The sequence below is a fragment of the Geotrypetes seraphini genome, chromosome 1, assembly GCF_902459505.1.
Source record: "Geotrypetes seraphini chromosome 1, aGeoSer1.1, whole genome shotgun sequence".
In the NCBI taxonomy this organism is placed as follows: domain Eukaryota; kingdom Metazoa; phylum Chordata; class Amphibia; order Gymnophiona; family Dermophiidae; genus Geotrypetes; species Geotrypetes seraphini.
The window spans coordinates 263,901,230-263,925,908 of NC_047084.1; the positions used below are offsets into that span (position 1 = coordinate 263,901,230).

At 41.0% G+C, this 24,679-nt stretch overlaps 1 protein-coding gene across 1 annotated transcript in view; it reads left to right on the forward strand.

The window, feature by feature from the left end:
* Positions 1-24,462, forward strand: part of MFSD10 (major facilitator superfamily domain containing 10) — a 134,904-nt gene extending 110,442 nt beyond the window's left edge. Inside the window, exons 11-12 of the mRNA XM_033950473.1 lie at positions 18,253-18,342; positions 22,759-24,462. Coding sequence (XP_033806364.1) covers positions 18,253-18,342; positions 22,759-22,865 — 197 coding nt within the window. The 3' untranslated portion in view covers positions 22,866-24,462. The remainder of the gene's footprint in view (positions 1-18,252; positions 18,343-22,758) is intronic.
* Positions 24,463-24,679: the final 217 nt, after the last annotated feature.

Genomic DNA, 24,679 nt, shown 5'->3' on the forward strand with positions numbered 1-24,679 from the left:
GTTGAAGACTCAACTCTTTGATAGGCTGGTATTTTAATGCATTTTGCTTCATTTTTTCAATCAAGTTCCTTATATTCAACTTGGTGTATTTTATCTATTTTATGTATTTGAATCTAGAGTTCTGTTTAAGTTTTCATGTTTTTGTTATAAAATAAACATTTGGTATGTTACTGAGTTACCTTAACCCTCATTTTAACCTGAGCTATACTAATAAGAGTTCTCAAAAAATACATCAGCAAAATTTTGCCAGTACAAAAGGTTCTGTGAAAGAACCTTTTCCTTTTAGGCGGCTAAATTAAATATTTAGCTTGCAAGTTTGTGTTGGAAGCCTCTTCTTATCTTGATTTTAGAAAACAGATAAAAACTCAATTATTCAATAGGCTAGGGTCTTAAATACATTTTTATAATTTTATCTTTTATTATTTGTAAAATTTTCTGCACTCTTTTACATTGCATATATTTTACATTGTATGTATTTCTTTCCATTGTATGCCTTCTAATTTGTTGAATTTTTTTTTCTAAATAACTTGTACTGTTTGTATCATGTTCAATTGTTGTGAACCGCTTAGAACTTTCGGGTATGGCGGTATGTAAAAATAAATATATTATTATTATTATTTTAGGAATTTATCCAAACCTTTTTTAAAACCCACTAAGCTAACTGATTTCACCACATTCTCCAGCAACGGATTCCAGACTTTAATTACACATTGTGGGGCAAGTGAGGAAAGACAGCCTCTAAGTCAGCTAGATGGATTTGCGGTATGGTCTACCCTCCATACTTTTACAAAATTTTACAGAATGGACTTGGCAGCATGTAGGGATACTGCTTTTGGGTTTGCAATGCTGACAGCAGGCTCATTTATCATGTCCTAGACTCCAGGGACTGCTATGGTACATCCCACTTGTCAAGCATCCTGTACCATTTATACCAGAAGGGAAGATTAAGTTCTTACCTCAATAATCTTCTTTCTTGTAGAAGGGTACAGGAGTCTTGATGGCTCACCCTGTCAGATTTACATTTACCCTGCTTTCTGTCTCAGACAGGTATATGTATCAAGAAGTTTGGATTTCTACCTATCAGAAGTATTTGAAGAATGTTGTAACTTCTCAATTGTACAATCATACGAGCACCTCTGGGATCACCATCAGTGTTAGTGCTGGTTGCACGCAGGTAGGTGTTTTTTGTTTTTTTTAGTTCCACCTTATTTTATTTTTTTTCAGCTTACATGTTTTCTACTATGTTTGTATATTGAAACTGATTTGATTCTCAACACTATTTAAAGAATAGAACTGGCTATGTTAGGGAGAATCCCCATAACCTTCCTATTTATTTCTCCTCTTATAGTACTTTGGTATGAACTGAGGAGAAGCTGGCATGCAGCTCAGAGCAGGAGGTGGAGCCAAAGAAAAGTTGACTTCTTCCACACAAACTCGCAGATGGGAAAACATAACCCACTTGTCAAGCCTCCTGTACCCTTCTACCAGAAAGATTATTGATGTAAGAACCTAATCTTCCCTTCTCTGCCATCACTTGCTACATTGCAATGTAGATCTTTAACATCACCTTTTACTTTCTTATGGATTTCTCCTATTTAATCATACTGATGCATTTAAATATTTTGCTCTTGTATTTTGGTAAGCTATTTTGGATAAAAAAAACTGTGACCCAAGAAGTCTACATTCTAAGTTAACATATGTTGGTTTACTCTGTGCTCAAAATCAAAATTGCTACTCTGTAAACATTTATTTAAAACCATTCAATATTGCTTATCCAGGAAATACTTTCTCAGTGGTTTACAAAATTTTATCCCTCTGTCAGCCTTTGAACCTGGCTCATAGCCTGCCTGTTCTGATTCCAAAGCATTGCACAATCTTTTCACTTTTTCTCTTCTTTCTCTCTGGATATTACTGTGTTTGATGCCTAGATCCGTGTAGGGTTTTAATTAAGAGACATTTGATGAATCAAAATTATAATAGCAGATATGAACAGTAATACCTGACTAATATACCCAGTTTACTTTCTGTGGGTTGCAAGCATTGGCTTTGATCTGACTCTTTTCAAAACTTTTATATGAGCAATATTGTAGAAAGGGCTATCTCTTTATGGATGATATCTAACTTTGTAATAGTAGAGACACCCCTGATGGTGTGGAAACTGCCATGTGGAATCTAGTAAAGCATGAAGAATTGTCTAGATTTTGGCAGCTAAAATTTAATGCTAAAAAATGCAGAGCCTTGCACTTGGGCTGCAAGAACCTGAGGGAGCAGTACAGTTTGGGGTGAATTATTTCTGAGCACATCTCAGTCAACAAGAGATTAGTGAAAGTAGAGGGGTACCTTTAGTTGTTTGAATACTTTGGTGAATTATTTCTGTGCACAAAAGAGGAGCAGGACTTGGGAGGGGGGGGGGGTTGGCCACCTTAAAATCAGATACAAACAGGTAGAAAAGTTGACAGCAAAATCTAGAAGGATGCTTAGGTGCATACAGTAGGGAGAGGAAGGCCAACTGCAAAAAAGAAGTACAGTGGTACCTCGGTTTACGAGTGCACCAGTTTGCGAGTGTTTTGCAAGACGAGCAAAACATTCGCAAAATTGACGCCTCGGAAATCAAGCGTGCCTCGATTTGCGAGCGCCCCCCCCCCCCCCGTGATCCGGCACCCTCCCGCCTCCATCGGGCACCCCCCCACCGCGACCTGAGGTCCCCCCAACCCACCCAAACCCTCTTCTTACTTTACTGTAGTCTCCGCACCAGCACCAGCATGTCCTGTGTGTTGGTGCCGGTACCCGAAGATCTGCCTCCTGTGCTGGGCCTTGAGCATATGCAAGTGACTCTCAGGCCTTGAGCATGCGCACATGCTGAAGGCCCAGCACAGGAGGCAGATCTTCGGGCACCGGCTCCAACGCACAGGACATGCTGGTGCCGGTGCGGAGGCTACAGTAAAGTAAGAAGAGGGTTCAGGTGGGTTGGGGGGACCTCAGATCGCGGCAGGGGGGTGCCCGATGGCAGCGGGGGGGGGTGCCCGATGGCAGCGGGAGGGGTGCCGGATCGCGGGGGGAAGGGTGCTGGTTCGCGGGGGGGGGGCCTTCGGGGGGAGCAGCGCTCTGGCCTCGGGGGGGGGGGGGGGAAGGGGTGGGTGGGAACATATCAAAGCGAGTTTCCATTATTTCCAATGGGGAAACTCGCTTTAATAAACAAGCATTTTGTATTATGAGCATGCTCCTAGAACGAATTAAGCTCGTAATCCAAGGTACCACTGTATAGTGCTTCTGTATAAGTCCCTGGAGAAACCCCATTTAGAGTACTATGTACAAACCTTCAAAAATGTAATCGGTCTAGAGCAGGGCTGCCCAAGTCCAGTCCTCGAGATCTACTGGCAGGCCAGGTTTTCAGGATATCCGCAATGAATACGCATGAGAGAGATTTGCCTGAACTGCCTTCTTGGGATGCAAATCTTTCTCATGCATGTTCACTGTGGATAGCCTGAAAACCTGGCCTGCCAGTAGATCTCGAGGACCGGACTCGGGCAACCCTGGTCTAGAGGATGGCTACTAAAATGGTCAGCTGTCTGTGACATAAAGCATATGAGGACAGACTTAAAGATCTCAATATGTATACTTTGGAATAAAAGTGAGAGAGAGAAGATATGACAGAGAAATTTAAATACCTCCAAAGCATAAATGTACAGGAAGCAAGTCTTTTTCAATTGAAAGGAAACCCTGGAATATGGGATATAGGATGAAGGTGAAAGAGTTTAGATTCATGAATAATCTAAGGAAATATTTATTTTTGGAAAGGGTGGTAGATGCAATGGTGTATCAAGAGCTGGCAGCATTCACAACTTGCTGTTCTTTTTTTTTTTTTTTTTAATTCTTTATTCATTTTTAAGCTTTCATCAAGTGTACAAAATTCATGTTAACAATACTAAATAGACTACTTGAACATCTTATTAGTATACTTTATAAACATAAATCATTCCTCCCCCCACCCTCCCTCTAAGCCCATCATTAATTGTAAGATCATAAACCCTTCAATAGAAACCCTCCCCCCTCCCAACACTAAGTGGTGTATAATTAATAGAAAAATGGCATTTAATCATGACAAAAAGATGTTAATGGCTCCCATATTTTTATAAAATTTTTATAATATCCATTCTGTGCCGCCAGTGATCTTTCCATTCTATATAGGTGGCACAACGAGTTCCACCAGAAATTAAAATGAAGTCTACTGTGGTCTTTCCAGTTATTAGTAATATGTTGGATGGCAACTCCTGTCATGATCAATAAAAGTTTATTGTTACACGATGATATCTGACTCTTTTTTCTCATAGACATTCCAAATATCACAGTATCATAAGATAACGCTACATGATTTTCCAATAAACAATTTATTTGATCCCAGATTGAATTCCAAAAGGCTAAAATATGGGGACAGTAATACAAAAGATGATCCAAAGTCCCTACATCAAGATTACAATGCCAGCATCTATTAGACAAGGAACTATTTAATTTTTGTAATCTAACTGGGGTCCAAAAAGCTCTATGTAAAAGAAAAAACCAAGACCAAATTTGAGGCCATTGAGATGCTGAAATCTGATGCTTAATCTCAATGCTTCAAATATCCCTAAGACCATTTTTAGGCTTTTTTGTAACCAGATCACTAATAGTTTTATACCACTGCACGGCCTGGTGACCCAAAAAGTTCGCCTGAAAACATAAAAATTCCATACTGTATTGGCTAGTAAGAGTTTTCCATTCAGGGAACCCTGCCTGAATGGTCTGCTTCAATTGCAACCAACGAAAACATTGTGATTTATGAAGCCCAAATTTATGTTGCAATTGTGTAAAATCAAGCAGTTTACCATTAGAAATAACATCATTCAAAGTTCGTATTCCTGCAATTATCCAATGCTTCCAGACGATCTTGAAACCACCAATTTGAATCTTGGAGTTTAGCCATATGGTTTGATTTGTTGATTTGTTAATAGGAATAGCTGTTAAGTTACTGACAAATCGTAAGGTTTTCCAAGTATCCATTAAAATTCTATTTTCTTTATATAATCTGGGCATCTTGATACCGAGAACATGAGAAAGATGTAAAGGGAACATGAGTTGCCATTCCAAATATAACCAATCAGGAGTGTATTCAATGAGCTCCGGGAGGACCCAATACATACCTTGACATAAAATATAGGCCTGATGGTACCTATAAAAGTTTGGAAAATTTACCCCACCCTCCTTAATTGGCTTTTGTAAAGATATTAAAGCAATTCTAGGAGTTTTACCAAGCCAAATAAATTTGATAATAATCAAATTCAAGTTTTTATAGAAAGACCCCTGAAAAAACACTGGTATCATACCCATTTGATAGCAAACCACAGGCAATATAATAATTTTAACAGTTTGAACTCTCCCCCACCAAGACAAATGTAATGGATTCCAATGTTCACATAATTCTGTAACCTTTTTTAATAAAAGTTTTTCATTCTCTTTTACTGTATCATCCACTGTATTTTTAATCCATATTCCTAAATATTTTAATCCATCTTCCTTCCAGACAAAAGAAAATGAATCAAATATACTTTTTAAACAATGTACATTGAGTGGAAGAATTTCAGATTTATTCCAATTTATTTTGTATCCTGAAAATTTTCCAAACATTTCAATCAACTCTAACAGGCAAGGAATGGAGGAACCTGGATTTCTCAAATAAAGTAAAATGTCATCGGCATAAGCAGAGAGTTTATATTCCCATTCATTACGAGGAATACCCTGTATCCCCTTTGCCTGTTGAATAGCTAACAACAAGGGTTCCAAAACAATAGCAAAAAGCAAAGGAGATAGTGGACAACCTTGTCTAACTCCCCTATGCAAATGAAAACGATCTGATAAATTATTATTAATATTTAATCTTGCCATAGGGAAACTATACAAGGTTTGAATCATTTGAATAAATCCCGAACCCATACAAAACCAATCCAATGCCTGATACATGAATGTCCATTCCACTCTATCAAATGCTTTTTCTGCATCTAAAGATATGGCAAAAGCCGGTTCGTTCATGTTTTTAGTTAAATTTAATGTGTGAAAAGCCAATCTAGTATTACTAGAAGAATGTCTGTTCGCAATGAATCCAGTTTGGTGAACATCAGTTATGAAAGGGAGAGCCTTAGCCAACCTCAAGGCCAATGTTTTGGCTAAAAATTTTCCATCCACATTAATTAAAGATATCGGCCTGTAATTTGAGACCAAAGTGAGATCTTTATTTGGCTTTGGCAAAACAATAGTCAAAGATTCTGCCATAGTACCTGTAATACAACCCTTATTTAGTTGAAACTGATATAAATTTGGGGTAATAAAGAATTTTGAAATGTTTTATAAAATTCCACTGTAAAACCATCCCCACCTGAAGCGGATCCAACTCTAAGAGACTTCAATGCTGTTTCTAATTCTTTTAATGATATAGGCTCATCTAAACTTCTTTTTATATGATCAGGAAGTTTTGGACCCTCTAAAAAATTTAAAAATTCCAAACCATTTTGAACTTTATCATCATAAGACTCGGAAGAATACAAATCTTTATAAAAATTAAGAAATTGACTTAAAATATTACTAATCTGAGTATGTGTATTTCCTTTTTCATCTTTTATTGCTATTATTACAATTGATGTTCTAGTGCTCATTGCAGTATTTAAGATGCTGACTTTCCTAGGTGCACCATTGTTGTGTGACTCATTTTTTTATATAGAGGAGGGGACTGTTAAAAATATTCAGTCCTGGGTGTCAAATATATTAGGTACGCCACTGGGTAGATGCGTGGAATGGCCTCCCAATGGCAGTGGTGGAGCTGAAGCACATAGAGAATTTCTCATCCTCTCTTTGAGATCCTACATTTCTCTATGTGAGCTCCAGTCATTTTAGCAAATAAGGATCCTTTGTGTCTATCCAAGGATTTTTTGAATCTGTATTTGTTTCTCTCTTTACTTAAAACAAACATGACTTTTTAATGGTGTTTCCAAACCATTAGTAACTCTTGCACATCATCAGACACATGTCCATTTGTTGCTTCCTGATTTTTCTGATTTTTTTTTCTCCCCTCCCTCCTCCTCCAACCTAGAGGCATTCTGGACATTATGCAAAATCAGAAAACACTGCTAGCAAATTTCTTCAATGCCCAGCACAAATAATTTGCAACACCGTAATTGAAGCTAACGTAAACCAATCTGAATTGACTACACAGTCATTAGTAACGGTATAGAAGCTTTCAATAAACAATAGGAATTCTCTCCCCTTGCCCCGTTAGATCATTTATCCTTCAAATAACAATAGTGTTCACTGTTACATAGTATAGTCCAGTAGTTAAAGACACTTGTAAGCTTTAAGATATTTCCATTTACCTTGCATACCTCCAGCTATAACCAACGTTCTCTCCATCCTTAACAGTACATGGATTTGCTTTCTGAAGAGTCAGGTCCTGTGGCTTTTTAGCTATTAGATCAATATTCACCTTTTAGGATAGAGATTTTGTATACATGAAATAGCCACTGCCAAGCCCACTAAAATTTCTTCTGCTATATCCGGTAGAGACATTTCTGGCTTTTATTTGTTGCCTTTCACCAAAAAGCTTCGCACATAAACACATACATTGTCCCAGAATTGGGCAGTAAGAGGGCACCCCTTGCACACAGTATAAAAAAGTCACATCAATATCTTTGCATGTAGCATAGTTAATTTTTGCAAGCACTACTCCTTCCCTCACCCTTGGTGGTTTTGGTAATTATCACTAACTGTTCATTGTTTCATTTAATGCTGTGTAGTAATCTGCCTAGAACTTTGGCTAGTGTGGAATAGAAATGTAGAAAATAAATAAATAGCATCTTAAATTATGCTTCCCACAATTGCATACGCACACTAACAAATCATAATCCTACACTAGATTAATTTGCAGCTCATTTTCCAAAAACTCATTTCCAGACCAGTGGCCTACTTCTGAGTAGTGTCCCTAAAGGGGAAGGCCATATAATCTTGCTTGAAACCTGCATAATACTTGGCTATTAGCCCTTTCCAGATTTGATCTGACGTAAAACATCAACTTTGCCTTGTTTGTGAAGTTCTACATAATATTGCCCTTGGAAGTGTGGCAAACATTTTTAACTTCCCTGGAGTATACCTCTTAATTTATGAAAGGGCTGCACATTTCACATCTCCCCTAAAGGAGATAATGTTTTATTATTTGAATTCCTTTCCATATCTATCTCACAAAGGACTCCCCATCTCAGGGCCAAAGTCCTAAGTCCCACAAAGAGGCAGGTAAATAGAACCATAAGAGGTGCAGGAGGGGCAGTGTGAGACCAAACCTCCTCTGGATTACCTTCCAGGCCCATCATATTGACTTAATAATGGGTTATATTTCACCAATGGGGTAGAGCAGCACCTAGGGTAAACTTAGATGTTGCAATAATTGTTCTTCCAGAACCACAAAACAGAATCTATGGATGTGTTTAGGTACCCTTCATATTCACCACTGGGGTTATTGTGTACCTCAGCATTCTGTCCTGGTGAAATCTAATACCTGACTAATTTTGGGTTACAGGCTTTAGTGTGTCTCTTAAAATTTGTTTAACTTTGCTCTGTCATCTAAGACTTTTGTTTTAGCAGTCTATGATTTTAGATTAGTTATTTAAACAATTATTATCCCTTTCTCTGATTACTGTAATACAGTGTAAGTGGGTTTACTGGACTTGGCAGTATGGCCATTGCAATTGACCCAAAATGAAGCTGTGTATGAGGTGTACTGAACACACAACTCAATATTTGAAGGATCTCCACTGGCTTCCAGTAAAGTTTTAAATATACACATTTGATTAAAGGACTGGAGGAACAACCTGTGTGCCTGGGAACCAGGTTCGATTCCCACTCCTGGTTCTGGGTAAGCCACTTAACCCTCCATTACCCCAGGTACAAAATAATTACCTGTATATAATATGTAAGCCACTTTGAAAGTAACCATAGAAAGGTGGTATATCAAATTCCATTCCCTTTTCTCTTTCCTTTTTAAATGCTTCATATGGTATTCATCACTTTTTTGGCATTGAGGTTTAGCATCTATCATTCTGCATGCTCTCTATGGCCAAATCGGCAAGAGTTGCAAGACATCAATCTGTATGCACATCTTTTCTGTGGCTGGACCAAAATGCTGGAACTCTTCCTTTTGTTTTGGAAACGGAGAAGAATTATTTGACTTTCTGAAAGAAGTTGGGAACATTTTTCTTTGTACAATATGTTGGGCCTGACTGAGAAGTTATTGAATTTCTGTTATGTTCCAGTATTTAGATAGTGGATGCTGCAGATGAGCAGACTAGATGGGCCATTTGGCCTTTATCTGCCATCATTTTTTTTGTGTTTACTATAAGCTGTATTTTATGCTTTATTAATTTGATATACTGTTCTTGAGAATGTAAACAAAGTCAATTTTATATATGTTTTATTGTAAAAGTAAATGCGTGATCCACCTAGGTTTGCTAGGATAGGCCAAACATAAATATATCTCAGTATTCTGATACGCCCTGCAGCCGGTACTTTGCCTGCTATAGTAAACATTCCAGATTAAATATTGCTTAATCCCAGGCTTCCCTTACTAACTCTAGATGCTTTCATTTCATATGAGCTTTCTTCCCTGCCTACTAAAATTTTGAAAGCTGCTTTCTAATATCATTGATTGAGAGCACATGTAGTTATTTTGTTAGGACAATAATTTTCATTATCCATTTCCCTGTTAACCTCCACTGACTCATGAATCAGATGTTCAGTTGATTATAGTTGTGCTGCATTACTCAGAACCAAAAGCCTGATACAACTTTAATAGTTTGAATCCTACAGTTTGTTTATTAGGATTTATTAACTACTATATGAAGAGATTCACCCAACAACTTGTATCAGAGACTATAACAGCAGAATTTCCCCTCTGCTCAGTTGCTTAGTCCTCACTCGCTGCTGAGCAGATGTCAATACAAGGAGGACAATGAATGAATAAGTATCAATGTGAGCACTAATGAGAATGTGACTACACTTCTCCCTCCATATTCTGGGTTTCAGCATTCGTAGTTTCGATTATTCACGGTTTTTAGCTTGCTGGCTCCTCCCCCCAAATTACATCAGCTTGCATAGAGAAATCGCTGATTCCAAGTGTTTACAGAGAGAATCGCTGATTTCCAGCACTTTCTTCACTGTGTTTTGCCTCTCCTTCAGGAACAGACCAGGTCTCCCACCATGTTATTCGCGGTTTCACAATATTCACGATGGTTTTTCATAGAAAACAGCGAATAACATATGAAAAAGTTATTCACAGTTTTTCTGTATTTATGGTTCTGTTAATCCCCTATCACAGCGAATACGGAGGGAGAAGTGTATAAGGAAAGCAATGCAGGAACAAGAATGGACATTCTAGAGGGCAAAGCTGAAGTCTGCAGTAGAGAGTTGTGCGGGGACAGAAATCCCAACCGTCCCCACCAGTATCCCACCTGTCCTCGCCAGAATCTCCTCCGTCCCCGCGAGGAATCTCCTCTTTTCCTGTCCGTCCCCCCCTAAAAGTTACCTGTCCCCATAAAAAGCAGCAATTACTTCTGACAGTTTTGATTTTTTTTTTTTAAGTCTTAGTTTATTTAAACCAACAATAAAATACAATATAAACAAATAACAGTGAACAGAAATAAGAGATACATATATCACCAGAAAGAATTAAAATAAACATTAGGTCATGCGACTGTAGGGTCGACCATTTCTTCAAGTTTCAATTCTTGTTAAAAGAAATAAGAGTTGAATTTTTTGACAATATAAAGCTCATATCTGTAGAGCAAACAAATCTGGTTCCACCATCTGACATAGGTAACTTGTGAGTGGTCCTTCCAAGATCAACAGATGATTTTTACTGCAGCCATGAGTAAAGAATCAAACAATACAGCATCAAAATAATTTAAAGCAGAATTGAGAGAGGCACTTTTCAGGACAATGGTTGTGTAAGCAAAATGTGCCAAAACTGAACTGGAAACCCCAAAACAAACTCAGCAAGTACTTCATTTTGTACTAAACACAATTGGTGGCATAACCATGAGAGGGGGCTGGGCCTCCCACTTTGAACTTAGCCCCTCTCAAAATGAACATCTCCCTTGCTGTAGCTGGTGGGACATTTTGTTTTTCCATCATCTTGGTCCCAGTTTCTGCTTTTGTCTATCTTCTACTAATTCTCTTTCCAAGCCTTGGGAACCCCGCTTCCATCCCTGTGGGAATCCCGTGAGCCTGGGGGGGGGATTCCTGTGGGAGTCCTGTAGACCTGAGGGGGGATCCCCTGTGGGAGTCCTGTACATCTGGATGGGGATCCCTGCGGGGTCCCCGCAGGACCCGTATCCCACGGGTCCTGTGCAGAACTCTAGTCTGCAGTATTCTAGGAAGATGAATTACTAAAAGAAATATTCCCATATCCACCTGTGCTGACCTTTTGTCAGCCACCTAATTCAAAACAAAATTGGTAAAAAGCAAGCTCCCCACACAAGCCCATGAAGAAGAGAATGGCACACATCTTTGTGGTGTGGCAAACTGTATGAGCACATCTCAAAGGATTTCACGGTCACTCATATGGGAAAAGCATTAAGCATCCTTCACATGTTTATCTTCTAATATCATTCAATGCAAAATGTGCAAAGAGGCATGTTTCATTGGTGAAACAAGCCAAATGCTAAAGACCAGAATCAACCTACAAAGATATCATATCAATACCAACCAGGATGTCACCTCTGTTGGACAACACTTTGGAAAAACTGACCACTGCACCAGTGATTTTATGGTAAGAATACTAAAAGAGAACTTTAAGATGCATTATCAGAATGCCACTCTGAACAGGTTGAGATAAAAAACATCCAATGCAGGAAAAGTAAACAGGTTTTAATTTTAATTTATTACAAAATAAATATGGCTTGAAATAGCAAAATAAAAGTAATCGGTAGTTTGTTCCCCTTTTTTGATTGAGTCTTTTATTAGTGAATCTGCTTATCTTCATGGGATACCTATTACAGAGAAGCAGTTTTGCTATATTGAACAGAAGAACACTACATGTGGGTTCCATCTCCAAAGCAGTTTGGACGTGAATGGGAGGAGTGAGATGCGCTGATAATTAGTAAGGCAAGTAGAACTAATGAAAGGCTCCCAATGCGTGACTTGGTCATGGCATTTTTTTGAAAGACAGCAGGAACAGTTGAAGAATGATAGGTTGAGGATGTGACAGATAGAGGCAAGAACACCAGTGAGATTACAAAAATTAGATGCCGCTTTCCCCAATACTTGTTGGAACTCTGCGGTGGATGTAAGAATATTGGATCATCTTTTGTTTTATTATCCACTGGTTCTAGCATTTTGGCAAGAAATTTGGAGTAAAATGATTTCCAGAATCCATTTCAAATGCTTCTGCCTGGCTTTTAAGATCATTCACGGCATCCTTCCTCCTTTAATCCCACTATCTTATAACTCCTCGAGTCCTGACTCTACCAGACCCACCCAAAGGTATAAACTATCCTTCCCCTCTCTACACGATATTCGCTATGCAGGCAAACTGGGAAAATCCCTTCTCTTCAGAATCACAGGTCTTTGGAACGACCTTACTACCCCGCTGCGGAACCTGGGCTCCCTCCAATTATTCCGCAAGCAACTGAAAACCTGGCTTTTCACTAAAATGTAATTCTATCCCCCCCTTACTCTTCTCTTCTTTATATGAGTTCATGTAAACCTTTTTTTTCCTCTCTTCCTATATTTTAAGTTCTTGTAAACTGTGCCGAGCTCCACAACATCCGTGGAGATGATGCGGTATATAAACTTAAGGTTTAGTTTAGTTAGTATATTGGAAGTTCGTATACCTTTCTCGAATGGCATGATGATATGTGGAACCCGTGCTCCTTCTGAAACCTTATTAACAGTTAATTAAGATAAATTATTTCTAATATTGACTGGAGTGGCACTACAGTTGATAGCTAAAACTTGAAAGTGTGCCACTCTCTTGAATTTTCAGGTTTGGTGGGAAATGTGCCATTATTATCAGTATGAAGCTAATTTAGCAGAAAGATTAGGGAATATGGCTTCCTTTGTAGATGTGTGGAGCCCTTTAGGTTTTTTGTTAACAAATGTGTGTTCTTTCTACAAGGGTTTATTTAATTTTGCTTTTTCCTCCTCTCTATTTTATCCTTATTATTCAAATGTTGGTTTTCTTCTATGCATGCTTAGAGGGGCATAATAAAAAAAAACATCTAAGTCCCCTTTTGGCCTAGGCCCTAAACACTGAAAGTAGAAGCAGGGAAAATGTCCATTCTCAAAAAAACATCCAAACGGAGGGTTTTTTAAAATAATGGCCTGCCTCTATGTTCAGCTGTTTAAACGCCCAGACCACCACTTCGTCTACACTTACAACAGAATAAAGAATCCAAAATAGCCTAAGTCTGGTTGGCCCAGGTGGGGCTTGAGACGACTGGGCCAATCAGGCCCTAAGGCCTGCCATTCTGAGGATGGCGGGCTTGCCGGACAGATGGGCTTGGGACCCATCTCTCCGTCCAACGTTGTTAAGGTAAGAAGAGGTTGTCGAGGGGGTGTCCTCGGGCTTCGGGGGGGGGCCGAGCAGGGGTTTGAGGGGGACAATCGGGGGGGGGGGGTGCGTTGAGGGCAGGAGGGCCTGGGATCCTTCCTGCCCATATCTTAGTGGGTGTCGGGGGGGGGGGGGTAAGGGGTTTCACCGGGGCAGGAGGGCTTGGGCTCCCTCCTGCCCCGATTGTTTCTGGGGGGGGGTGGATTGTGGCAGGAGAGATGAGCCATCTCTTCTGCCATGATTATTGCGGTAGGGGGTAGGCAGGTTGCTGGGGCCACTGAGCTGATTGTGGCAGCTGCGATCAGCTCAGCGGCCCCTTTTTCGGGACTTATACCTGTTTTAACTTGGTCTAAGTCAAAATGTATAAGTACCGACTAGGCAACCTGCCTAAAACTTTGGTTTTAATTGCTGTACGGCTATGTCTAGGTCGGCCCACCTCCCATCCCCCTCCCCGCCTCTAAAAATGCCTCTTTTCGCTCTATGCGTTTAGAGGCAGGGGAAAGGCCTAAACTGGTTTTAGATACGTCTAAAATCAGCTTTGGTTATGGGTGCTTGGACAATCAGGCTTTTTGATCGTCCAAGTACACATTTAGGCCATTTTTTAGACTTTTTTTGTTTTGATTATGAGCCCCTTAGTTTATATTGTGAGCCCGTCTGGGATAGAGAAGGTAGTTTATGTACAAACTGTTTATTGAATTTTCAAAAACATACAGAAGTATCAGAAACATGTACAGATCAAAGAAAACAGGGAGAGCCGGAGCAAATGTCAAGAAATTGTCCATCATCGCTTAGCCAAAAACAGATATGCGTCTAACATCAGCAGAATCAGAGCGAGGAAACACAAAAAAAAGGCACTGGCGATGCATCCAATAGATATCAACTCTCCAAACTCTCCCCTTCCCGCCCCCTTCCCACCCCATTCCCCCCCTCCACCCAACCCAACACCCCTCCAGAAGAAGAGAAGAAGAGAAAGAAAAGAAGAAGAGAAAAAAAAAAAAAAGAGAAGAGGGGGGGACGGAGAAGCAAGAATATGTACAGCTGATAGCAGAGAACAGTAAGCGTTGACCTATGGAAAGGCATAGACAATATATACAAAGATACCCTGCAAACAGAGCCCTGAACTCTTATGAGCCCTGAGAAGAAATGCCAAACCTCTCCCCTCCCCGTCCCCTAACTAAAATTATAAGAAAGAGAAATAAAGGAATAGGAGGTCCTTGGCCAAGAAGGGGCACCCCAGAGCAACAACGCCCACCGCTCCAGCAGATCAAAGCCTCAAAGTGTTAAGAATCGAACTCCGAATTCTAGGAGACAGAGAATAAATATAGGGTCTCCAGACCCGCAGAAAAATCCTGGATTGACGAAAGGAAGTACGCACCCGACCTCTCTCTAGTAACATCAATGCATGCAGTCGATTACGCCAGGCCCAATACGCAGGAGGGTCAGCCGACACCCACTCGGTCAAGATAATCTTCTTGGCCACCAAGCCCGCCTTCCGCAGGAATAAACAACCCACTCCAGGCGATAAATGAAAAGCCTCAAATCTGTCTAGGAGATAGAGAAGGTAGTTTAATGTGCCTATTGTATTAAATTTGTAAAGCCGCTTTGACCTTTTGCATTAAGCGGGATATCAATAAACATAAATGTAGATGACCTGCCAGACAAAGAGGGTTTCTTTTTTGGGGGTCGATGGGATGGAAGGGAAGGGTTGATAAGACATTTCTACTGCTTGAAAAGGACAAAACCCCTTCTATAACTGAGCTAGAAATAAAAACCACCAAATATCCCCTACAACCCACTCTCAAACTCCTTGGAGTAACAGTAGACAGAGGTTGCACTCTTCAGGTGCAAATCAACAAAATCACACAAAAAGCTTTCTTCACCATGCGCAACCTTCGCAAAATCAGAAAATTCTTTGAAAAAGAACAATTCAGACTCATAGTTCAATACCTAGTCCTAAGTCTATTGGATTACTGCAATATCCTCTACCTTTCTTGTCCTACCTACCTAATAAAACAACTACAGACCGTGCAGAGCACTGCCCTCAGAATGATCTATTCCCTTGGAAAATTTGACCACATCACCAACGCCTTCCTAGACTCACACTGGCTTCCAATACAAGCCTGCATCCAATTCAAACTATACTGTATTTTATTCAAAACCTTAAACGGAACGGCACCCACCCACCTAAACAACCGTCTAAACAGGAACCTCTCAACCAGACAGAGGAGAACCCAATCCCCTTTCTCCTTCCCCCCTTTTAAAGGAACTAAACGCAAAAAGATGTATGACAACTTACTTTCAACTCATGCAGCTAAATTGGACCCCTTCATCACCAACCTACTGACAGCATCAACTGACCTCAAGGCTTTCCGCAAAGAAATCAAGACCCTACTATTCAAGAAATTCACCCAAACGTCCTAATCCCTTCCTTTTCCCCTCTCTACCCCTCTTAGAATCTACTCATCAAAATTGCTTTAGACCTTACGCCTTAATTGTAATTTGTATTTCTCTTCCTGGAAATGTCCAGTTATCGTTCTGATGTAATCCGCTTAGAACTGAAAGGTACAGGCGGAATATAAGCCAGTTATGTAATGTATACTGTTAGGGTTTTTCTCATGATGTAGCTGGTGCTAGTTGTAAGATTGTTACTGTTTTATTTTTAACTTTGCTCCACCGTGTATGATATTCAAAGCTTAATAAAGTTTGGACTAAAAAAAAAAAAAAGACAGTGAATTGCTGACAGTGTGTGAAAGAGATGCTTTGTAATGTCTTATGCATTTTTGGAACAATAATGTAAAACATGATAAATATTTTATGTTTGCTGAGCTACGAGTTTACACCCAGTAGCGTCTACCACAAACTCTCAAGACTCAAAGTAGACAAAGCCATGGGACCTGACAATCTACACCCCAGGGTACTCAGAGAGCTGAGTGAAGTTCTGGCTGAACCACTATCCGTGCTCTTCAATCTTTCCATGCGCACGGGAAAAGTACCCCTAGACTGGAAAACAGCTAACGTAATTCCACTCCACAAAAAGGGCTGCAGAACAGAGACAGAAAATTACAGACTGGTGAGTCTTACATCCATAGTGTGCAAACTCATGGAAACACTGATCAAACAGAAACTCGACAAAATTCTAGACGAAGAAAATTTACGTGATCCACACCAACATGGATTTACCAGGGGAAGGTCCTGCCAATCTAATCTGATTGACTTCTTTGACTGGGTGACCAGTCATCTGGATGCCGGGGAGTCCCTGGACGTGATATATTTGGACTTCAGCAAAGCTTTCGATAGCGTTCCACACCGCAGGCTGTTGAACAAACTAAAATCGATGGGATTAGGGGATACATTCACTACATGGATAAGGGATTGGCTAGATGATAGGCTTCAAAGGGTGATGGTAAACGGTACCCCCTCCAAAACGTCAGCAGTGACGAGTGGAGTATCTCAGGGCTCCGTCTTAGGGCCGATTCTATTCAATTTATTCATAGGAGATTTGACCCAAGGGCTTAGAGGAAAAGTATCACTGTTTGCCGCCGCCGCCAAACTATGCAACATAGTAGACAAAAGCAGTGTGCCTGACTTTATGACGCAGGACCTACGGCAGCTGGAACAATGGTCATCAACTTGGCAGCTAGGCTTCAATGCTAAAAAATGTAAAGTAATGCACCTAGGCAAAAAAAATCCACACAGAACTTACACACTAAATGGTGAAACCTTGTCCAGGACCATGGTGGAACGTGATTTAGGAGTGATCATTAGCAATGATATGAAGGCTGCCAATCATGTGGAGAAGGCTTCGTCCAAGGCAAGACAAATGATGGGCTGCATCCGTAGGGGTTTTGTCAGCAGAAAACCTGAAGTCATAATGCCACTGTACAGATCCATGGTGAGACCTCATCTCGAGTATTGTGTTCAATTCTGGGGACCACACTACCGGAAAGATGTGTTGAGAATTGAGTCGGTTCAGCGAATGGCTACCAGGATGGTCTTGGGGCTCAGGGATCTCACGTATGAAGAAAGGCTAAAAAAACTGTGGATGTACTCACTGGAGGAGCGAAGAGAGAGGGGGGACATGATTGAGACCTTTAAGTATATCACGGGGCGTATAGAGGTGAAAGATGATATCTTCAGTCTTACAGGGCCCTCGGTAACCAGAGGACACTCGCTGAAAATCAGGGGAGGGAAATTTCAAGGTGATGCTAGAAAGTACTTCTTCACCGAAAGGGTGGTCGATCATTGGAACGAGCTGCCTCAGCAGGTGATTGAGGCCAACAGCGTGTCAGATTTTAAGAGAAAATGGGATATTCACGTGGGATCTATAGGGGAGTAAAAGTCGGGGAGTGGGTCATTGGTATGGGGAGACTCGATGGGCTATGGCCCTTTTCTGCCGTCAATTTCTATGTTTCTATGTTTCTAGTCTTAACCTTATCTCTCCTCTTAAAAATTGCTATAAGCAATAACTGTTCAGTATCTTGTATCACCTGCTTTATTTTGTTTGAGTGAACAGAAAGGGTTGATTAAAATATTTACAAAATCAACTTTTAAGACTTATTAGAGGAGGTGGAACTTAAGTGTTTTTTTCCTTAAATGAGAATTTTGATGATTTTGGCACATTGTTTGCACAGGATTGAAAAATCAGAAAGGTACTGTGATGGGAATTCTTCGTAGTTTGGGAGCACTTGCAAGAGCTGTGGGACCCGTTATAACTGCAATGGGTAAGTTGTCTTGATATAATTTTATCCAGACCATGTGTTTGTACTTATTACAGCCTACAATTATGTAGATCTAGCAATTTTATCCATTGTGCTAAGCAAATTCATGTGACGCAGCAGCATGGTAACAATTTGCAATTGTAGACAGTGAATAAGGAAAACCCGACAGATGATACAAGCTAACAAGATGATCTAGTGCTGTCTCCCTTCTTGGAAATAAACATTTTCAACTGATAAGCTATTTTGGGAGCTGAAACTAGGGAATGACACAGGGAAAAAATTTGTCCCCATCTCCATCCCGTCCCTGTGAGTTCATCCCCGTCCCCGTGAGCTCAGTCCCCATTCCCACAAACCATCTGATCCCATCTACACAAGCCTCAAAGAGTTTTATACTGAACTTATTTTATTAAAATATAAAAAGAAACAATATTCTGTACTATTGTAATTTTATAAATCAACATTCTGGCTGCCGAACTAGAGAAAGAGATCTTCAGCTGGTAGAGCTTTGTTTATAATTGTTTATCAACACAACTAATATACTACTTTATCCTAAAGCAAAAAAAAATAAAATAGAAAATTATTTTTTCTACCTTTGTGTCTGGTTTCTGCTTTCCTCATTAAATTCCTTCCATCCACTGTCTAACCTTCTCTCTGCCTCTACCATATGCTCTGCCTCTTCCATATGCTGTTACTGTGCCTTTCCCTTTCATCTCTCCCTCCACCCCATCCCCCAATTGGTCTGGCACCCATCTTCTTCTCTCTGCTCCCTCCATAGTCTGGCATCTCTGTCTTCTTCAGTTCCCTTCCCCAGGTGGTTTTTAGCATCTCTCTCCTCTTTTCCTCCCCTCAGATCTAGTATCTGTCTCTCCAATGCAGCATGTGCCTTTTTTTATTTATCCCCCTCCTTCCATCCACTTCCCTTTAGTGTCTGTTCCACTCTCTCTTACCCACTTTCCTTCAGCGTCTTCTCCCTACTCTCTCTTCCCCATTTCCTTTCAGCGTCTTCTCCCCTTCTCTCTCTTCCCCATTTCCCTTTAGCATCTTCTCCCCTCTCCATCACCCCCCTTCAGCACCCTTTGCGCGGTCCAGCAGCCCCCTCACTCCCGCTCACCGCAATCTGAGCATCTCCCCTCCTCCCTTCCTTTCTTCCCCTTACCTTTGCTGGTGATTTTTAATTTTCGCTCAACAAGTAGCCGGAGCCTTGAAGTTGCGTGCAGCTGCTGGAAACTACTCCTCTGATGCAACTTCCTGTTTCTGGTTGCATCAGAGGAAAATTTTCTGGCATCCACACGTGATTTCAAGGCTTCTGCTGCTTGTTGAGCGAAAATTAAACATCGCCAGGGAAGGGAGGGAGATGCTTGGATGGCAGCAATCGTTAGAAAGGAGGGAGGGTGCTGCTGGACCATGCGATCTGTGACCGCACGCATTCCCTCCCTTAACTGCGGAGACAAGGCCATTCACTGTTCCACGGGGTGGTAAATGGCCTTGTCTCCTTACCTGCAGTGACCATTTTATTTCCCCACCGTTTCGGCAGCTTACCCACGACATTCTCTAGCTGAAACTTCATACAGCTGTTTGTTGAAGTCTGGTTTTACCATAGTCGCTCTGAGCAAGTCAACTCAGCCTTCTTGGTTGTCTATGTCCTTAAAATAAGTTTATCTTGTTCTTTTAATACAGTAGGATCTCAGTTATCTGGCACCCATGGCAATTGGTGGATGCCAAATAACTGGTTTTCTGGTTGATTGAGAGCCTGAATCACAAGTGCGGCAGCAGTCCCTACCTTAAGCCCCAAAGCAGCAGAAGCAGGCAGCCGTAAACTCCCTGAGCCGTAAACCCCCTGCTCCTTCCCTCCCTTCCTTGCCTGAAGCGGCAGCCGTTCAGCAGGAGGCAGCACTCAAAACAGGTTGCTTATGTCAGCCCCAGCAGGGTCTTTCCTCTGACGCATCAAGGGAGCGAGGGGTTTGCAGCCAAGGACCGCCACCTGCTTCTGCTGCTTCAGGGGTTGAGGGAGGGAGGGGGGCTTTGTGGCTTAGGACCGTAGCCATGCTGGTGCTTTGTGGTAGGAGGGAGGATGGTTTGCAGCTCAGGACTGTCACCGCTTCTACAATGTACTTCAGTGTGGGAGGGAGGGGGGATTTGTAACTTAGGACCATTGTCGCGCTGGTGCTTCCGGTCCGGAGGAGGAAGGGTTTGTGATTCAGGACTGCTGCTGCTACTTCAGGGCTTGAGGGAGGGAGGGAGTTTGTGGCTCAAGACTGCTGGTGCTTTGGGGGACTTTTTTCCCACCAGTGATTTTTTTATTTTGCTGGTTGGGTGAGAGTGCTAGTTAACCAAGAGTACTGGTTAACTGAGATTCTACAGTGTATGTATATTCTCTTCCTAAAGAGCTTTAAAAGTGCTTCAAAATCTAAATAAAAAGAAAATACAAAAATGTGTATATTTACAGATATGAGGGTGATTTGAAAAGTTTGATTAAAAAACAAGTTAAACAATGTAGTCCCCAGCGAGGGCTATACACTTAGTCCAGTGAATTTGCAATATTTTAAGCTCTTTTTTTCTACGATATGATAAAAATTGGAAACTCACTGTACTAAGTGTATAATCCTCGATGGGGGTCTACATTGTTTAACTTGATTTTTTACCAAACTTTTCAAACCACCCTTGCAAATGCAAATAGTGCCAAGTGAGTGTTCGAAGGACCCTGGGAGGGTCCTTAAATGGCCCAAGGGTGCATTTGTAACATTCTTTTGAAATATCCTGCCTTGCACTTGTTGGAATGGGCAAAATAAATCCTCAGGTAACTGTGAATGACGTCTCAGAGCTGATGCAAGTTTTGATAGTGTTGGATCCTCAAGAAGAGCAGGAGGCTGCCAGATACAAAAAGAGCAGAAAATTACTGATGGAAAAGTAACCCCTCCTCTCAGTAACCTCAGAAAGAACATAAGAAATGCAGTACGGGGACAGACCAAAAGTCCATCAAGCCCAGTATCCTGTTTGCAACATTGGCCAACCTAGGTTTCAAGTACCTGGCAGAAATTCAAAGAGTAGCAACAATCCAGAGCTGAAATTGTGAAGTCGTAATGCCTTATTCCACCAATGCCTAAGAGCCAACCTTATCAGTGATGTCACAATGGCTTGAGTGTCCTATACTTGGCTCACATAAGAGCTGCCATACTGGGACAGACCGAAGGTCCATCAAGCCCTGTATCCTGTTTCCAACAGTGGCCAACCCAGGTCCCAAGCACTTAGCTAGATCCCAAGTAGTAAAACAGATTTTATGCTGCTTATCCTAGGCACAAGCAGTGGATTTCTCCAGGCCATCTCAATAATGAATGGGCCATGGACTTCTCCCCCAGGAAATTATCCAAACCTTTTTTAAACCCCTCTAAGCTGATTTCACCAGAGTTTAATTACACGTTATGTGAAGAAATATTCTCCGGTTTGTTTTAAATCTGCTCCTTAGTAGCTTCATCGCATGTCCTCTAGTCCTAGTATTTTTGGAAAGAGAAAACAAGCAATTCACAGCTACCTATTCCATTCCACTCAGTATTTTATACACCTCTTATCATATCACCCTTTGCCCTCAGTTCTTACCAGGATGTAGTCAGCCCACATCGCCCTGGCAGAGTTCAGCACTGCCTGTCTCAGCTTCATCACATGCTCATAACAGGAGTTGGACCAGTGCCCTTCCTCATCTGGATAAGACCTGCAGAAACTCAATCTGCATTACTACACTGTAGAGGGGGATGGGTGTGTGGGAAAGGAAAGGTTATTTCCCTTAATCCATTGTCTAATTGGCTAAGGGAACTACTGTAGTAATGAACTGCCTCCCATGCTCTGATTGTAAACAACTCTGACAGCCACTCACAAAGCTGGTCTCACTAAGCCACTAGATGGGACTACAGCATAGGTCTGAGGGGGGGTGGAGGGTCATAGACAGCGGAATGCTTTTATGTTTGAGGGGGCCCAAAAGCTCCACCCTAGACCTCTCTCTCCTGCTCCCCCACCCACCTCCTCCTCAGCCACCACCACCCCAAATCTTCAGGCAGTGGCAATGAGCAAACCTGCTGTCGTCGGTCTACCTCGGAAGTCCCCACTCTGCAGAAACTTTCTGTTCCCACAAAGGCAGGATGCTGCAGAATTCAAACTTATGGGACAGGCCGATGATGCAGCAGGCCCACCCGCCGCTGCCAGCTGCCCGAAGAGTCAAAATGACAGAGGCCGGGGAGGAGGTAGGTGGGGAAGTCAGTAGAGCCATAACTTTTTTGAGCTCTTGACATCCAATTTTTAGTATATCAATGTCCATCCCCTTTCCTTTATTTACTCTTCCCACCCATTAGAACTAACTTAAAAATAAGTGCAGTCTTGCTCCCAGCTGTTGATGGAATTAAGTTCTTATTATTGACTTCTTGTTTGCAGTGTACTGGCTGGCAGGAGCAGAGGTGTGTTTCACTATCTGTGCTGCATGTTTCTTGTTCCCACTGTTGCTGCTTGGCAGCATGAAGCAGCAGACCAAGGAGGAATGACCAGGAATGAAAGGAAGTCTGTTTAAAAAAAAAAAAAAAGTTATTTATATACTGCCTATCAATGTTATTTTTGTTATGTTTTTAATGATGAAATGTTATTGTTGAACAAATTTGTACATTTTACATGATGATTTTTTATGTAAACTGCTTTGATGCCTTGTTAGGCCACTTGAGTGGGTATATCAAATGTTAATAAAGGTACTCAAGCATCTTTCATGCTCACATGACATGGTAGACATTCTGATGCTGTTGAATATATTATTGTACTAGAAGAGTATGTTGGGGGGTTTGTACAGCAAACTATCAAATATGTTCTGGATGTCATATTTTGCCTTAATTTTTCTGTTTTGTAAGTCCTAACAGCAGTACTGATATGTAGTTTTCTCTTCCAACATTTCATTTGTTGCTAGAATATTTTTAAACATACAATTAACTCATATGGGTGGGGATCTTTCCAAAGAACCCTAGTATTTTTCATTACTGATACTTCTATAATATACTGATTCAGAACAACCCATACACTCCTGGCAGCTGTCAAGTAATTTGATGGCAGAAGGCTCTTACTGTATTGAAACTGTAGTTCTAGTGCAATGTGTCTAGTGGTCCTGAAATGACAGGGTTCTGTATCTCTCTTACAAGTTGCTTGCAGAAAACTGTCAATCATGTTTTCAACTCCACCTCCTTCCCAGGGAACTGCTCCTGCCCCCTCAGTTTATTTTCTGTAAGCAAGCTGCTCAAAAGTGTTTCTGATCTGCTCTGTGGTTTTATTATTTTAGAGTATTTTTTCTCAGTTTTTATTTGAAGGCTTAGTGCCCAGAACTCCAGAAGCAAAAGTCCTTCATCAAGCCAGAAGACAGCTGCCATGACTTTGCCTGCAGATTTTTCTATCTTGAACTTTTTTGGGGTGGGGATGACTTGTGCTTCCACTCCATTGACTCTATTTTGACTCAGGATCTCTGTGATAAGCCCAAATCTCATCTTCAGATACCAAATGATGAAAAAAATTCACTTAGTCTTCATGGAGCATTTCTAAGTTTTCCTGACAGCACTGAAGTTTTGTGGCCTTCTGACATGGCACCAGCTTTCTTGGAACCCATTTTGCACTAAATTTTGACATGCCCAATTTTTCATGAATTATTTTCCAAACTATACCTGCCAAGATGCCCCATTTCTTCAGCTGTTCAGAAAACTTTAAATTCATCTGTTTGACAAAATAAAATCTGACTTTCTTGCACATTTCTGTGGAAGTTGCTTCCACTGACCATTCAGTGTGAGGGTCATCTTCAGTGGACTCTCTCCCACACTTAAACTACTTTAAAAAAAACAAACCAAAAACCCAACACATTCATTTTTATTAGAATGAAAAAGAATCAACAGTACATGTCCGTATAACAGCTAGTACAGACATGGGGCAAACACATAACAATAAGAAAAGGCACCCCCCAATTTACTGGAGTTCAAAGGGCACTTAAACTAGTTGCTCCAAAATTTTACTTTGTAGGATAGAAACATGATGGCGGATAAAGGCCAAATGGCCCATTCAGTTTGCCCATCTGCAGTAACTATTCTCTCTTCCTCTCTAAGAGAAATCTAGATGCCTATCCCACACTTTCTTGAATTCAGACACAGTCTGCGTCTTTACCACCTCTTCCAGGAGACTGTTCCACATGTCTACCACCCTTTCTGTAAAAAAGTATTTCTTGGATTACTCCTGAGCCTATCACCTCTTAACTTTATCCTATGCCCTCTTATTCCAGAGCTTCCTTTCAAACAAAAGACTCGACTCATGCACATTTATGCCACAAAGGTATTTA